At 42.5% G+C, this 16,489-nt stretch overlaps 1 protein-coding gene across 12 annotated transcripts in view; it reads left to right on the top strand.

Annotated features, from left to right (window-relative positions):
• The window catches only part of fat1a (FAT atypical cadherin 1a), a 76,087-nt gene that overhangs the window by 6,969 nt on the left and 52,629 nt on the right, over positions 1–16,489 (top strand). For all 12 annotated transcript variants that reach the window (XR_011603458.1, XR_011603460.1, XR_011603457.1 and 9 more), the window contains exon 3: positions 11,442–11,756. Coding sequence is in view for 8 of the 12 variants with exons in the window: in XM_070990171.1 (XP_070846272.1) it covers positions 11,442–11,756 (315 nt within the window). In the remaining 4 variants the exon portion in view is untranslated. The remainder of the gene's footprint in view (positions 1–11,441; positions 11,757–16,489) is intronic.

Genomic DNA, 16,489 nt, shown 5'->3' with positions numbered 1-16,489 from the left:
TCATGTCACTGTGCGGTTCAATGAGGAAAAGGGGATCGTGCAGGGGGCCGGTAAGGTTCCTGATTCCAGTCATTTTCCTTCTTCGGGGGAATTGACGGCAGGAACAGATGGACCAGCTGTCTCTCAGACCTGTGTGGACATTCCAGAGTAGTTGCTGTGGTGCTAAGAAGATTCTGAGTGATTTCACCACCTCTTACTGCCACCATGCTCTCACCGTGTACATGCTCTTTATAAGATCGTTTTACCTTTTACCTGTAAAACGTACAAAATCGCTTAAACCAAAAAGTTTTTTATACCCACATATTTTTCAGCATACTGTACTGAGGGCAGGCTGTGCATGCTTATTATATTGAAGAAAATATGTTAATACTGGCTCAGCTGCCCAGAATGATTTTAACAGCTGACTCAAATTAGCTCAAAATAAGCAGTCTGGAATTCCAGGAGTTCCTGCCCAAAACCTAGCAATCACCTGACATGGATGTTTTGGCCTTGGCTGGCTGCCCTCCTTTTTAAACTTGGTAACCACATTCTCGGGTGGCTTAATGTGACTTTCTCCCTGATTTGAAATTTAATTTCTCTCTGCATTATGCATATTTAATGTCTAAATGAGGCAGTGAAACTCAATGCATAATACATTGATTTCTCTTGGCACATGTAACCTCAAAGGTTTGTATCTACATAAGAGAGCTGTAAATGCAATTTATTAGTGTGCTGCTGATGTAAACTGTTGTTTAAGTGCTTTATATCTTTAGTTTAATGTTTATTTAAAACCAGGTGTATGTGAATCATTCCATAAGTTGACAGCATGTCTCCTCATCCCCTCCTCATCTCCTCACTTGGTAAGTTTAGCATGAGGAGATGAGCCTTTATGAAGAATCTGTCCTCCAGGCCTGTGTGTCAGCTGTGGTGTGTGTGTGATTGTTTCTGTGGTAGTGGTTGTTTTTTTTTTTTATTTGTAATAGGATTTAGTTTTATGAACTAAGATGCTTTGATACTTAAAGCTTAAACTAGTTACTGTCTGTGCTGTCTTGGAAGAATTACAAGCACTGTTCTGTGTTGTTTTAGTTCAGTTTCTTCCTATTTATGTACTAAATTGACTGTGGATGAAGTTTAATTGTGCAAGGAAGAGTGTAGATTTAAAATTGACTGCAGCATTACAGTATTAGTCTTGGTGGAGCCTCATGCAGGCCAGCGGCTAGTCCATTTCTGACTCAAAATCTTGTGTCGGGTACAGACTCAGGGAGCCTGCTCTGATCTTCTTAATCCCGGAGGCCTCTATTAAGTGATTATCAGGAGGTGCAATGATAGGATTGTCCTGGGTTGGGTCCTGTTATTATGGATTACATCTGAGGTCAGTAGACAACTAAATACAGCCAAGGTGGTGATGCCCCTCCTATGATTTCACTGGATGAAGGGTGCGGTCTTTAAGGGTACCATATGCATTTAGAATATTTTGCTTCCAAAAGGAAAATATAAGCATGGGTGCACACCCCGCTATATACTCAGTGCTGCAGCTGCATGTTGTGAATCTTAACCAGAATGTTTTAAAAATGGTTTAAAATTAGAAAACAAATGAAAAAGTGGTGTGAGGAAAAATGCCAGGAGCCACACACCTTCAGTTATGGAATTTGTGGGAAGGACTTCGGGAACACTGTTCAAGTCTTTTCCTGTTTTACTCGACGCTTGTAACTCTAAACCCATGCAGTTGTGTTTGTTAAGAGTACATCCGCCTTGCACGGTTTTATCTAGGTTGCAGTGTTTTGTTTGCTTTATCACCACAGTATAAATCACTGTTCTTTCAGCTATTCCTCTTGCAGTGGCATCCACAACAACACAGTACCAACAATACTACTTTGTGGGTTAGAGAGTGCTACTGTGGAAAGCATTGGACTCTGTGGTGGTTGATGCAAGAAGACAGTGAGTGATTCTCACAGAGTAGGTGCATCCAGCAAATCTGAACAAAGCTTGTGTTTTACAGCAGGCAAACAGGCCGTGCTCGCTACCCACTTGACTGACGTTCCCAAACCACACGAGGAAGAAGCGAGTTATTTGTCTGTGAGAAATATCCATTGCATTTAAAAGTGGTGTCTGTGATTGCTGTTTATTGAATGCCATCCTGTTCTCATTTACACCAATTTCAAGTAGAGCCCTTGTATGCGAGCCACGTCGTCTTCCCCAGATAAGGTCCTTTTTCTGTCAGACTGCTCTGGGAGTCCATGGCAACTGTTTGCCCAGACATTCTCTGTGTTATTAAAAGCTCCGTGGTCACTGGCTCGGTGCCACCTTAATTTAAACTTACTCATATCAAGACTCTTTCTTTTCTGGGCCCCTTCTCATGCCGTAGACCAAATTTACCATTCCTCGCCTGAATCGGAAAATTTGCTAAAAGTCAAGCAATTTTTAAACGAAGGACCTGGAGCAACCAAACCGAACTTTGATATACTGAAAGCTTTCCAAGTCCTTATGTTTAACATGTTACCCAACTCTAAGATTCAGCAGAAACAGAGCAAGCTGGACAGCATTAGCTTTTAGCCTCAGTCCATTCAGCAAACTTTTTAGAAATATTCCTGCATCTCATAACTTGTGATAAGTTCGAGTTCCTTCACCAGCCACCAGTGCGCTTTGTTTCTCCACCATTTTGTGCTGGAGAGGAAGCATGCACGTCACTTGCGAGGGCTTGTGTGCCATAAGTGGCTGCCTACAGCTTTACATTTGGGGCCTTAGAGGTCAACCGACATAGATCTTCAAGAGTTAAGTGCAGCAAATGGCTGTGCAGTGGCATTTTTCTTTTGGACGTATTTCCTCTTCCCAAAGACTTTGTACCTGGTGTTCTGTAACAATGCAAAGCAATTTTTTTTTAAATGCTAACACTTTCAGGCTGGACACACACACTCAGCTGACAGTGTGGCTGTAGGGTAATCCGGAAGAGCACTACATACTGTATGTGGGTCAGTAGTGAGGAAAGTTGTGAGGATTATAACTCCTTGTGCAGGGCCCACAAATTAAATTTAGCCAAAGAAGTATGTGCCTGTAGAGGGTCAGCTAAACAGAACCCATGTGAGGTCAGTTTCCACCCCTAGTCGGAACAAACAAGCAATAAAACAATGCTTATCACAGTGAACCCGAACAAGTTTCCACTCCTCCACAATACACCTGATTCACATTCACTGACACACCTTACATCAGGCAACCATCAGCAGATTTAAAGGGCGAGTTTATGTCTTTATCAATGAGTAACTGTCTTTTCATTTCTTATCATCTGGGATGACTAAGACAGATTGTGCAAATCAAGGAGCCGAGCCCTAATTGATCACAAGCTCAGGACAGTTACAGGAATATTGGAAAGGACTGCACTTTTGAATGGACCATTGCATGGCTTGTTGTAATGTCTGGCGAAGGACATTTGGGACACCAATGTCTGTGGCTCTACTTCTGGACAAAAGACCCACACTAGTCAAGAGTGCCTGGAGCAGTAATAAGCAGTGTGTTGCATAGTTAAAGAGGCTGGGGAGATGTGATGATGGAGGGCTGTGCCTGATTGAAAATATAGAAAGAGTAAAGGTACAGCTATACCTATCAGCCTTCTTTTGTTAAGTACATACATATACATTAGGGCTGAATGACATGCAGAAAATTCATAGTGCAATTATTTTGTAAGATACTGCAACATGTTTTGTGACACATTAAGCATTTATCAGAAAAATGAATTGTTCAGCCCTAATTCGTGTACATTACATATGTAGGTCTCTAGATGGATTAGCCTGTCTTTGCTCTATTTAGATCGATATATTGTTATGTCAATTTTATGCATATTACTTAGTCCTTGAGTCAATATCAGCTAGCATGCGTTAAAGGATAATCAGGGTGTATGTGTGTGTGTGTGTGTGTGTGTGTGTGTGTGTGTGTGTGTGTGTGTGTGTGTGTGTGTGTGTATGGAGCTAGACACAACATACTTGAAGTGAAATCATCCAGAATACAAGGTGACCAGAGCGGAGTGTGTTCAGTCCAGAGGAGACGCAGATGCTCATTGTATAATGTATGCACTGCCCTTTCTTGTTGGATAATATATGCGTTGCCCTTTCACTGTGCTGTAAATGCGTCCTTTGTCAAAGCAAATGAAACAGTTTGATGCGTAATGACAAAGTCCCGTTAGTGTGTTTTTCAAAAACATGCTGGCCCTTCACTTTTTTTCCACTGTCCTCTTGTTAAAGTAAACACATTTTTGACGACGACGAAAAGACGTGTGCTCGTATTTGTTTATGGTCGGTGTTTTGAGAAGTATAGTTTGTGAAAAGTGAGAACGCTTGCCCCCCGTCCCGCCTATATGTTTGAGATAAAAGTGGGACTGCAAAGTGGCACATGATTCCACATAGTCTTTGCTTGAGTGCTGTTACTGTGGAGACGGGACCAGGAATGTGCAGCGGGACAAAGTTGATTGTAGGTTGCTAAATGAAAAACACACTTCCCCTCGTTAAATGTATGTTGTTCTCTCAGTCCATTAAATCTTTTTAAAGAAACTTAAGGCAGCCTTGTGCAGAGGATGTGCCTCATTGTGTGCTGATTCTTGTCATGCTAAGACCTTCATGAATTAGATTTATACTTTCTATCCCTGTCAATGCACTGTGGATGATATCGCAGATTTTACGTTTTTATAGCAGAGTCTTTCATTGTGGGCCCCAAGGAACACTCAGAAGTCCACAATGATGTTATGCACATTAGCTTATTTTGAGTTTATTGTTAACGTCAAGCCACGGGTGATGAACAGAACCAGTGCTCTAAACAGCAGTCTGTAGCATTAAGTGGTACAAACGGCAGTGATATTTTGCAAACATTTGCATCTTCCCCACAGACACATCTGAGCGTCTTCACCAGGGGCTCTTCGCTAAATTACGGCAAGAGATATAAGAGATACTGACATGCTTTTATCCTTTTATTCAAATTCCAGCAACTGTTTCAGGCATTTAAAGCCAATTTCATGCCGTCTGATGCTTGACAAGTGACAGCCCTGACCATAAATACACTCACATACAGGTGCAGTGAAGTGGGTGTAGTGAAATACATTTGCCTGTCTGTCAACCAGTAATTTCTATGGCCACGTTGGCTGTTACCAGAGTGTTTCATCTGTCAGTTGAAGCTGTGGCATAAATTTGAACACAATATTGACTATAATGCTGTGGTATTTTAACAGTGTTTTGGGGAAGTTTTGCTTTTATTCCAATGCAGGCAGTACAGAAGTGATGGGAGAGAGAGAGTGGGAGGAATAACATGCAGCAAAGTCCCACAGCCGAGAATCTAATGGAGGACTTTACAGCCAAGCAACTGCAATCATCCGGTTAGCTTAGCTTAGCATAAAGACTGGAACAGAGAGGAAAACCCCCCACCAGCACCCCTAAAGCTCACTAATTAGCAGGCTATATCCAAAGCAGTAAATTCTGTTTTTGTGGGGAATTACCTGCCAGGTCCGGTGACTTCAACCAACTTAGATGCTCTGGAAAGTGGAGTTTGTTCCTTTGGACAGAGCCAGCCTTTCCAGCCTTTATGCTAAGCTAACCTACATGGCTGCTGGCTGTAGCTTCATATTTACCATGCAGACATGAGAGTGGTGTCAGTCTTCACATGTAGCTGTCAGCAAGAAAGGGATGAAGCAAAATCCCCAAAATGTCAAACTGTAAAGTTTTTGCTGCCACTGTTAGAGGGGTATTGATCTGTAGTCATGTACTACCACGTTTGGTTTGGCTTCACGGACATGAAGCCCTCTGGTCACCGGAGTCGTACCTGGGGAGAGAGCATGTGTCCCTTCTCATATTATGCTCTCTCGGGGAAATTGTTTGCTGTCAGCTGAAAGTCAACATGCTCTGCTTTGGCCAGCGAGCCTGCTGTACACAGAGGAGAGTAGAAAAATATTCAGTGGTGTGAGGGTAAAGCAATGAACGGAGACGGACCCTGTGTTTCCCTCATTGCTATCAGAGACGCAGGCAGAGAGCTGTACAGGGCTTGGAAGTATAGTAAGTGCTCCTAAATGATACTGTGATATTGAATCAAGGAGTATTGCTGTGAGGCCTGTTCAAAGGCCTTTGAAATAACACTGTTCCCAGTAACAATGGAAGCTTTGTATCGTCAGCAAAGTCCCAAAAGCTATCTGAACTGGAATTAATAGGCAATTTTTTAGTAAAGGAAAAAGCCATTCAGTCGTGCATCACAGAGACGTAACAGCTGTATCAAAAGATTTTTTCGGTGGCTTTTCAGTGCTCACTCGCAGTCAAGGCACAAATAATTTCATTTCTTCAGATGTGAGTTTTACATACATTATGGCTAAAGAGATTCTGAACCTATCATCAGCATTGGCTGTGAAGCAGTCATAAATCCCACAAAAAACAAACAGATGAACAAAAAACAATAGGATTACACTGACATTCACACTATCAGTGTTCTCCATTGTTAGGCTGGTGAAATAATGGAGCTTGTCTTAAGTACTAGTTCCCTTAAGCCAGCTGTTGACAGTCATTTTTCTGGCAGCGCTGGCAGTATACAGCGTGCACAGTGACGCATGAAGTGGAAATGGCTCTCTGGCTCAATAGGCCAGGATATTGCAGGAGATAAGATAGACGCGTTGTTTTGTGATGCTGGATCATCGTTATGGTTATCTCAGAGACCTGTCCTAATTATTATCGCCCCAGTGTGCCCTTCAGACGACACACAGGAATTAGTGTGAGTCAGAGAGCCATGGTGCTTACAACAGGCGTGTCCATGGTAAAACATGCAGTGTGTTATCACGAAGTGCATAAACATGTCATCTAAAGTAATCAGGCCATTGTAACTTCAGATTTAGCTTTGTTAAACGGAAGTACTTAAAAAGATTGGAGCTGTAGATTTACTCATGGCTAAAGTAAAATGAGTTGCACTACACGAACTACTTCTAATGTTACTATATACTCCCAACACATTGCCAGGTGTAGCTGTAGCATAGCTAACTGAATGAGCTGACAGAGCTAACTTTAGCGTGCCAACGTACAACTTCTTTAGAGCGAAAAGTACAAGAGATAATACAGAATATGGTCAACACATCATACACACATAAACTGGGAAGATTTTAAATTAAAACTGTAAAAGTTTGAAAATTACACTTAATCCCGATTAATGTTTAGCTAAATTACCTTTTAACATTAGCTAGTTTAGCATAATCAACTATTTCCAAACTACAAACAATTCAACAATCTTTGCAAATATAAATAAACATTTAAGTGATTTAGTAAAGAGCTGGTTTGAAACAAGCCCGTGCAAGCGAGTGCATTCTTCTCTAATGCCGTTAAAATAAGTATTTACATACATGGTCTTCTTTGCCTTTGACTAATAACCGCTGCATCATATTGTACTGAAATGATGAAATCAGTGCTTCAGGCAGTGCTTTTAATAAACAACAACAAAACATACTTTTGCCTCGGACCACACTTGACACTATAAGTTTTTCAAAGGTTTCAGGCATTAATACCAGTGGGCTTAGCATCTTTGAAGCATGGATCCCAGCTACAGATGTCTGGGAACTCTGGGATGATGTGATATTAAGTTGCTGGGTAACAGAAAGCTCAGTTTAGGACTCTCTCTATTACACTAGGCCCTACAACGTGGTTGTGGAATTTGAAGCATTTTGCCAGGGCTGTGGAAAGAGGAGGGAGGGGGCACTGAAAAAGTTTATGCAAGCATGTGAGCTAGAGGCCTGAGAAAGCTGAGGAATGTGGGGTAGGGGTGAGTCGAATTAACGGAGGTGGTTCAAAGCAAGCCCCGACTGCAGAAGTGCGGGTGTACGTTCAATCTGCGACACATGAGCACAACGTTTTGGGTGAATTGTTAACGGTTAAAGTTTCCAGAATCAGGGCAGGAATGAGAAAACCGGCACAGAAGACAATTAGGATATTCTGCGCCTTAATGTTGTGTTGACGTGTGCTATATTTAGTACTCTGCTCTGTTTCACTGGGCATCTTGTGACACGCAGTTAACGGTTTCAGGCTGCTTTTCGAAAGGAAATTTCACCCTCTTTCAATGCTGCCCTCCCACCGACCCTACGTTTACAGAGAATGAACTCATTATGTATCTGTGCTGGACGCTGCTTCAAGTACACTCGTACATAAAATACCTGCTGGCCTTGATAATTTGAAATCCTTCGACTGTCTGAAGACTCCACCGCTCTGCCACTGTGCTCAAGTAACTTTGAAGAACAAAGCCAAAGGGAAAAGAAAAGAGCAAGGGAAAAAAAGCGGAAAGCAAATCTGGCAGAGGCTGATGCACGGCCTGTTTTTTTCCTTCTTATGGCCTAAGGGCAGGTTTTGCTTCTGCCTTCGTGGATACGTTAGGTATATGGGATGGGTGTGGCAACTGGATTCTTAAGATTCACCTTTCATGTGCTTTGTTAGCAACTGTTCAGCCAAAGGCCATGGCAGATAACTCTTTGTGTTCTGTGCTTCTTTAGACGTAAGGTAAAGTTCGTCTATTTTCGACTCTCTTCGGAGATAAGCATCAACAAAAAGTGTGCAGGTTGGCATTGACATTTTGCTTGAAAAGGCAAAAGCGTGGACAGAAAATGTTTTTCTTGCGGCTGCGGTTGCATTCGAGTTTTTTTAACTGCAAAATATGAAGTTATCTCCCGTATGCTGATGGATACGAGGCGAAGAGCTGTGAGCAAAAAGCATGACCCCTGTGAAAGTGGAATTGTTCTGCTACGCTGGTGTCTGCCAGTCAAAGAGAGGAGCACTCAAGCATGGGTATCTCCTTGGCAGAGGCACAAAAGATGTCTCGTACTTTCCCCGTTTGGCTCGTCTTTTCTTTTGTGCTTTCTTATTAACACGTGTGCCCATGCACACATGACCACCTGTGCTCGCCTGTAGCCCCTCTCAAGCCATTCTTCACTTTTATTATAACAACCTTTTGTGTCTCTGCTCAGGATGGCTCGAATAAGCATCAGCATTTCTTATTTATGTCTATTGCCTTTATGTGTTTTTGCTCCTTTTTTATCCACTGCAAGTCAGCGCCAGTAATATCATAAATTAGTCATTACCGTTATTTCTAAATTACTGCCAGCAACGTATCATTACACCTTACTCTTATTCTGTGACTTCTCCAAATGTTAAGTTGTGTTGCTCACTGCGTATTGTCAGCTTTAAGCCATCAGTGTGATTATAGAGAGTCATTTAATTTGCATTCGCGGTTCACTGGTCGATGCTGTTTTGACGTGGGTCTCATGGCTTTAGGAAACTTTGGGGAGCCTAGCTACCTATTTTCCCTTGCCTGACTGCCCTTCTTATTACATGCCTCAAGCTAAGTTGAGAGAGCTATAATGATGACTAATGACAAGAGAGGATCCCAGGCCCAAAATGCAGGGGATGCTCAAAGTAAGGCAGGCCGGGAGAATAAATGAGCTGAACCCCCAAACTCCCCCGCCGTGTTAAATTTGAGAATTCTGTGACAAGTCATTTGGAGTGTTATCTCTTTTCTGTCATTACCCAAGGCAAGTTGTTTGGCTGCTCTCAGTTACACTCCTTCACAGCTCTTCATCAAGTTACAGTGAGTGAACAGAGGCAGCAGCAGTGGAGAGATAGTCTACGTAAACTGTTTGAACCTTTAAAATGTGTCCGCGTGTATGGTTTGGAGTTGGAAGTGTGCGATGGATTCAGATTATAGCAAATGGACAACACCCATACATGGCAATGATCCGGGTGTGACTATACCATGATTCACTTTAATCAGTGTCAGATGATAAAATCAAGTATAGCTGTACATTTTCATTGCACTTGTGCAGGTTATGAGACATGAAAATGGTCATTATAAAGGTTGTCATGGTTTCTGTTGTTTAGAAGATGTTTGTGTGTTTATTTCCTGCTTATCTTTAGTTCTTGTTGAAATAATGAGACCTCACATGTGCAAGTTGTACACATGCTATAGTCTTGATTCTTTAGCAGCAGCTCCTCCCTCGTCTTTTTTGCCCTCTGAGGACCTTGTTTTTTTGTTTTTGTCAAAGCAACAACAGGAAAGCATGTCAAAATGTTATTAATTTAGCATCACTCAGTTTGTTTATATTCACACCATAACCTGATTACAGTGAAAAACCAATCAAGGTGACGGCTGGCATGGCGTTCGCATGCCTCGCAATTCATTAATGTCACAATTAATTTGCATTTCTGTTTGAAGCGAGTCATCTGAAAGATGTGTTGCAGCCGTCAGAAACTCAACAACGTGAGACAAGAAAAAGAGAGGAGCTTTGTTATTACGTTGATGAAAACTGATGAAAAACGCTGTAAATGTTCTCATTCATTAGTTGTAACACGAGAGCCTTTTTAGTGCCACCTCCAAAATGACAGCAAAGCTTTTTTTTCTAGAAACATTGCTTCGCATCAGATTCACTTTGTGATGTTTTTCATGCTTGCATAGAATAAAAAAGAAAGAGGAAATAAGGTGTCAGGCATTGTTCAAAAGATTTAGAGTTTACTGCTCATGACAGCAGCAGTAATTATGATATAGCCTTCATCCAGTTATCATTGAATTATTAGTGCGCATGTAAGCGCATTATCTAACACTTCACAAGCAAACACACACAGAAACATTTACACACACGCATACACATGTACCAAATGTACCTACTGAGCACCTGGTGAGCACTTGTAAGTGGGTCGGGTGGAGATGAAAAGCACTAAAGCGAATTCACTCCTGTGAACTTTAGCTTTTCCTCCAAAAGATCAGCAAGTACATTCATGCTGCATTTTCCCACATTTTGACATCTAAACTAGTGCTGTCAGATGTTACACTCACAGGTCAAGCAGGTAAATGTGTGTCTGCAGAGCTGCATTGTTTGTACCCTGTAGTTTTAGCCTCATTGTTTCAGTAATTACTTTTAAGGTTTATGACATTAAAATGTTACAAAACTTGCACCTCTGAATTCTGTTTTGTAGAAATAACCCAGTTTTTGCCTCGATCCGTGCGCAAATCGTCTTCGAGAGTATAAAAAAGTAACTCTAACTGCACTATGCAACAAGGTTAAATAGCCAGGCCCAGATTTTCAAAGCCAACCCAACCCATCCTCCACCCTTCCATTTGACCATTGTCAACTCATAGTACTCGCAGGCCTCTGAAAGCACTTTTGTTTGCTCAGCTGAAGGCTACAGCCCCCACATGGCAGTAAAAAAACTTCCCTGCCAGTGAATGTAAACAGGACCAGCACTGGCTGGTTGTTGTTAATATCCCACCTTGACACCTTTCAGTCGAGGCGCCTTCATCCACCCCTGCCTGTTCAGGGGCAGCTGGTGCTCAGGCTTCTGTTCTCTTCATTGCCACAAATCGATCGCAGAGATCAATGGCAGTGCAGGCAGAAATGTGAGAGTCAGGGCACATGTTGCAAGTGAAAATGTTCCCTGACATGATGCAAACTGAGTTTGTTTATGTCTCTCGTCTCTCAGGCATTATCCGCACGCAGGAGCTGCTGGATCACGAGACGACGCCTCACTACTGGCTCACAGTCTATGCGATGGATCGCGGCGTGGTGCCGCTGTCTGCCTTTGTGGAGGTCTACATCGAGGTGCAGGACGTCAATGACAATGCGCCGCAGACCTCCGAACCTGTCTACTACCCATCCGTCATGGAGAACTCCCCTAAAGACGTGTCAATCATCCAGATAAATGCAGTTGATCCAGATGCCAAGGCCAGTGATAAACTCACCTACCGGATCACCAGCGGCAATCCCCAGGGTTTCTTTGCCATTAATGCCAAGACAGGTAAGATTGCTGTTACTGTGATGGTAATTCATGTCACTATAAATTGCATCCTCAGAGCAGGAAGTCCCTGCTCTCAGTCACGACCTTAAATTGTATTCCTGGACAAATGGTAACCTTGAATACAGCAGCTAGCTTGACTGACTGACTGACTGATTGGTACATATACATCAGAATAGGACTGAAGCATGAAATGTCACATGTCATCAACTACCTGAAAGGCCATGAACACAGCACACATGTAAAGAAGTGTGCTCCATATTGAATTATCCTTAGAGACTTAGGGCCATGTTCTGAGATGTACTGTAATGCATAGCTGGCAAGCTGGTGAGCTTCCTGTTCCCTTTCTTGTGAAAAGGAAGAGCAGTGTGAACACTATTTTAACCCACGACAGGAGTGGGTTGAGCCTACAGGGGTTTTTTCCACTCTAACACTCTAAAGTGTGTTCTCATATGGTTCTCTGAAAATGGTGTGATGATTAATATTTCATTGGACTCTTTTAAAATTGCAGGAGCAGGCTATGTTTAGTTGAATAGCAGAGAAAATACTTGTAATAGGTGCAAAGTGAAGCACCGTGTACACACAGAGCCTCTCTGTAAATGTACAGATTTATTCTTGTTATGCTGGACCGACTCAGAATTCAGCCATGATCCCGTCGAAGAATTAGTTCTTCATGTTTGAATGAACCCACTCACAGTCATGATATATAAATACAGAATAGATCAAGGACATCCGTTCGTAGATTTAAATGATTTCCATTTTGACTTACATAGATCGCAGCAGCAAAATGAGATGGTTAAACTATATCCGTCTCAGAAAGTGCCAATTACTGCATTTGTTATTATTTCTTACGGAGCTTACACACTGTCTTATTGCTATGAATGCAAGTGCTCATTAAGCTGAAATGAGGAATGAAGCAGTTGCCCCAGTTTGTCCTCGCGGACGTGTGTGGTCCTGTTTCCCGAGGTTGTCACATCAACAAACTGGAGTTATTTTTGTTGGAAGTGGCAACGTGAATTTTCTGACCAAATAAGGATTGATCATTCAGCACGTCTCCCAAACAAGCCTCACAGTAAGGCTGGGCACTCCCCAAAGGACAGGAAAAGAGAGAACAAATAAATGATACAGAAAAGGGGAAGCCTTAGGTATGTGGACACACGAGGAAAGTGCTTCGTCTTCATGCATGACAAGATCAGCTTACGCACGATGATAAGAAGTCTGGGAGGCTGGAAATTCGAAAGCAGCCAAACATAACGCTTTTTTAACAACGTTGAGCTGTGAAGAAATTTTCTTTTTTCCCCCCTTATGGATAAGTAACCTGTGGTAATATGGCACCATAGCTGGAAAGGCATGCTTACACTTGATATTTCATTTTGCTGCACAAGACTATATGGTAAGCTTACAGAACATCACTTATTCAGCAGTTGAATAAAGTCTTCTTAGCCCACATATCTGAAGTAATTATGTCCTACTCCAAGGATTAGAGTTTTCTGAAGCTTATGGTCAAGTCCACTGTGGGCAGAACCTCTTTGCTGTAGAGCTGACAGTTTGTAAGCATCAGAAGATAAAAAAAAAAAAGAAACTAGTTATAGGACACTGAAGCATAAGGATAAGAGCCATTCATGCATATCAAAGCATGTTAAAACTTTTATTAGTAGGACACCAGAGCCCCTCGTGTCAGTTGTTTGGACAAAGAAAACTTCATTAAATCACTGCTTTGTTGCTTTGATTTTCCTTCTTATTTGTTTTGGAAGATTGCAGCAGAGAGTGGAGGTAGAGAAGTAGGTGGAGAGAGAAAACAGGGAGCCAAATGCAGCTGACTACAAGAGAACACTGATTTATGCAGAGCGGCAGCGACAACGGCAGCAAACAGCCTCTTTTTTCACTTGGGAGTTGGATTTAACGTCTTGAGGAATGATTACAAATTATATTTTATTTTCTATTTCTGTGGTATTAAATAAGATCAAAATAGGCCTGATATCTATCCACATTATCAACTCAATATGGCATTCTCACCGCATATTACAGGTTTTTGAAAATGTTTAAATTTACAACATGTAAGTCTCTGTAATTACATGTTCTAAAATGGCATTGGAAGCATATGCCCTGTCTTGGCGAATCTACAAAGCTCTACAAAGGGGTGGGAAAAAGGAAAAGACGTTAAGGCCTATGTTTTGTCTGTGGGTTTTGGAACTTCATAGGCATGTGTTTCAAGCTAACTAGCTAGCCTTCTATCACGGGCTACAGCCTTGTGCAGCTTTCCGGGCAGCCTGTTAAGCTTCAGACACATATGAAGGCTTCACTTGACGCCTTGGGTGGCGTCGGTTACCCTTTTTCCGCAACAGACCCACATTGGCTCAGTAAAGTCCAGGATGAAAGGCTTAAGCATTCTTTATTTCTGCCAAGTAAACAAGTCCTGCTGTTTTGGCTGTTCTCTGACTTTAGTTTGCCATTAAAGTGCAAGGCCAGCTCTTCTCTGCAGCAGACACTATTGCAATCCTAACGTCTGAGAGCTTAGAACTTAACGGTTTGATATAGCCTCGCTTTGGATGGGGATTTGAACAGGAAGAGAAAAAAACGAGGCAGAGCCGCGTGGGGTAAAATTTGTGCCAGTCAGCTGGATATGAATTATGTGCTCTAAATCAGTAAGAGATCAGTGAATTTGAATAACGCTGCTCGGGTGTGAAATTTTAACAGATGAACCAGTGCTCAGTTGTCTGGTGGCACAGATCTCATCCCACCCACAGACATGACCACGGTTGTTCCAGGCTCCTAAGCCCTGATTTGGCAGCTGAGGAGAATTGTATTTCCTGGATAAAGACTCATAGGCTCGTTGTCAGCAGATCACAACAGGATACGGGCTGTGTGAGACGGGCAGATACATAATTGTATGTGCTCTGTATAAAATGTGACTCGGTTGCATTGTGGAGCAATCGAAGGTTGTTTATCGCTGGGGTGTAGATTAAGAATAAGGATGGTTTGTCCACACGCACAGCACTGGAGACAGCCAGCCCACTAGCTGCCTAGTTGTTTTTTTCTTCCTAAAGAAGGTGTCAGATCTCCGAGCTAGTTCATCTGAGGTTGTTGACACAACTTGCCCACCTTTTCTGTGGGAGAGTGAGCAGCGATCAGTACCTGGTGAATCACTCTCTCTCTTCCCTGAAATGCTGTTACTGCGCTGTGACTTTGTGGACTTTGAGCAGAGCTCTTATGCCAGAACATGTATGTATTAGGAAAGGGCAACCAGGCAGAACGTGCAGTCAGAACACACACACAGGCGCACACACACACACACACACACACAGGAAGTTTGGAGCAAAGCCGGAGCAAAGATCACTACGATAGCAATCTTATCTTGCTGAATGCTCATTGCTCTACTTCCTCTTGTACCTATTCTACCTTTCTAGGTGTAGTATTAGCACGTTCTAAAGCTTCCCTAATTGCCCCAGTGTTGTCCATTGACTTTGTAGAACATGCTGTCTTCAGCGTATGGTGACCTGACATATGAGATTTGTGCTCAGAACACCTAAAGCCCTTTGAAAACTCCACCCTACAATGATGGCGCCGACCTGTATTCGTCAGCAGACAATGGTGTCATAGCTGACAAGAGCATGCCTTTACTAGGACATGACTGTCTATACCTGATCGTTTTTGCCCTTTAATGGTAGCTGTCATTTCATTGGTTAAACCACAACGAAGGACGATGCACCCAGGTGAATTCCTTCAGTTGTATTAAACAATTTGGGCCCATCCCTTTTCTTAGCCTGCAGCCGGCAGCTCATTGTCATCCATCGAAAAGGCACACCGTGGGTAATGCTTTGGCAAGCTTGGATACCTTCGACAGGTCTTATGTGCATTTGTCATCCCTGGGGCTAAATGAAAAGGTAAGGGAAAACAGCCACTGGGACTGCAACTGTGAATCATCCACTTTTCGTGGTGCTCATATCAACTTTCAGTGACACCCTCTCTGAGGGTAAACACACACACGCACACACACACTGGTGCTATCAGTGGTTTACCAAAGCCCCTCTATCAGGGGAAGTGAGATAGGAAATGGATACTTCCAACAACTTCCTGATGTTTCCGGTGATTTGGAGGCCAAACAATTGTCACAGCTCTCAAAAGAGATTGTGAGAAGAAAATGTGGAAATGAAAAATGGCTGATTTTCCTCTTAAAACTTCAAAGCACCGTCATGGTGGCTTAGCTGGCTGAGATTCAGTCTAACCACAGTATCTCTGAAACAAATACAACCTGGGTCCGTTGTGGCACCATACCTTATTTCACAATGTGACATTCGTTCTGTTTTTTCCCAAAGAATGCCACGTCTCGGCATCACGGGTGTCTCAAGTTTTCATTTAATCTCGGCTGATTTCCGTGAACACAGCGCCTCTGGACTTTCCAAAAACACCACAGAAGAACTGTGATTTATTGTGTGCAAAGCGAACGTACGAACGCCAAACTATGTGCAGGGCGACCAACCTACAAAGAGGACGGGAGAGGTAAACATTTACATGCAGTCAGACAGCTGAGCCGATTAAACACTGTCTCTGACATTTCAATATCACTGCACAGTCAAATTACAATGTGCAGCGTTTTAGTTTGAATGTTTTATCACTTCTAATGCTTCAGCTCAAGGGCTAATGTGGAAGTGCTCTGAGACACCTCTGTTAAATGGACCAGGTGGCTCGTGTTGGCGCACATCAAAATGCTTCACCTACTCAAGTGAACCATACAA

Source organism: Chaetodon trifascialis, chromosome 2 (genome assembly GCF_039877785.1).
Source record: "Chaetodon trifascialis isolate fChaTrf1 chromosome 2, fChaTrf1.hap1, whole genome shotgun sequence".
NCBI lineage: Eukaryota > Metazoa > Chordata > Actinopteri > Chaetodontiformes > Chaetodontidae > Chaetodon > Chaetodon trifascialis.
Note: the sequence above shows the minus strand (reverse complement) of the source record. Positions and strands in the feature narration are given on the sequence as shown.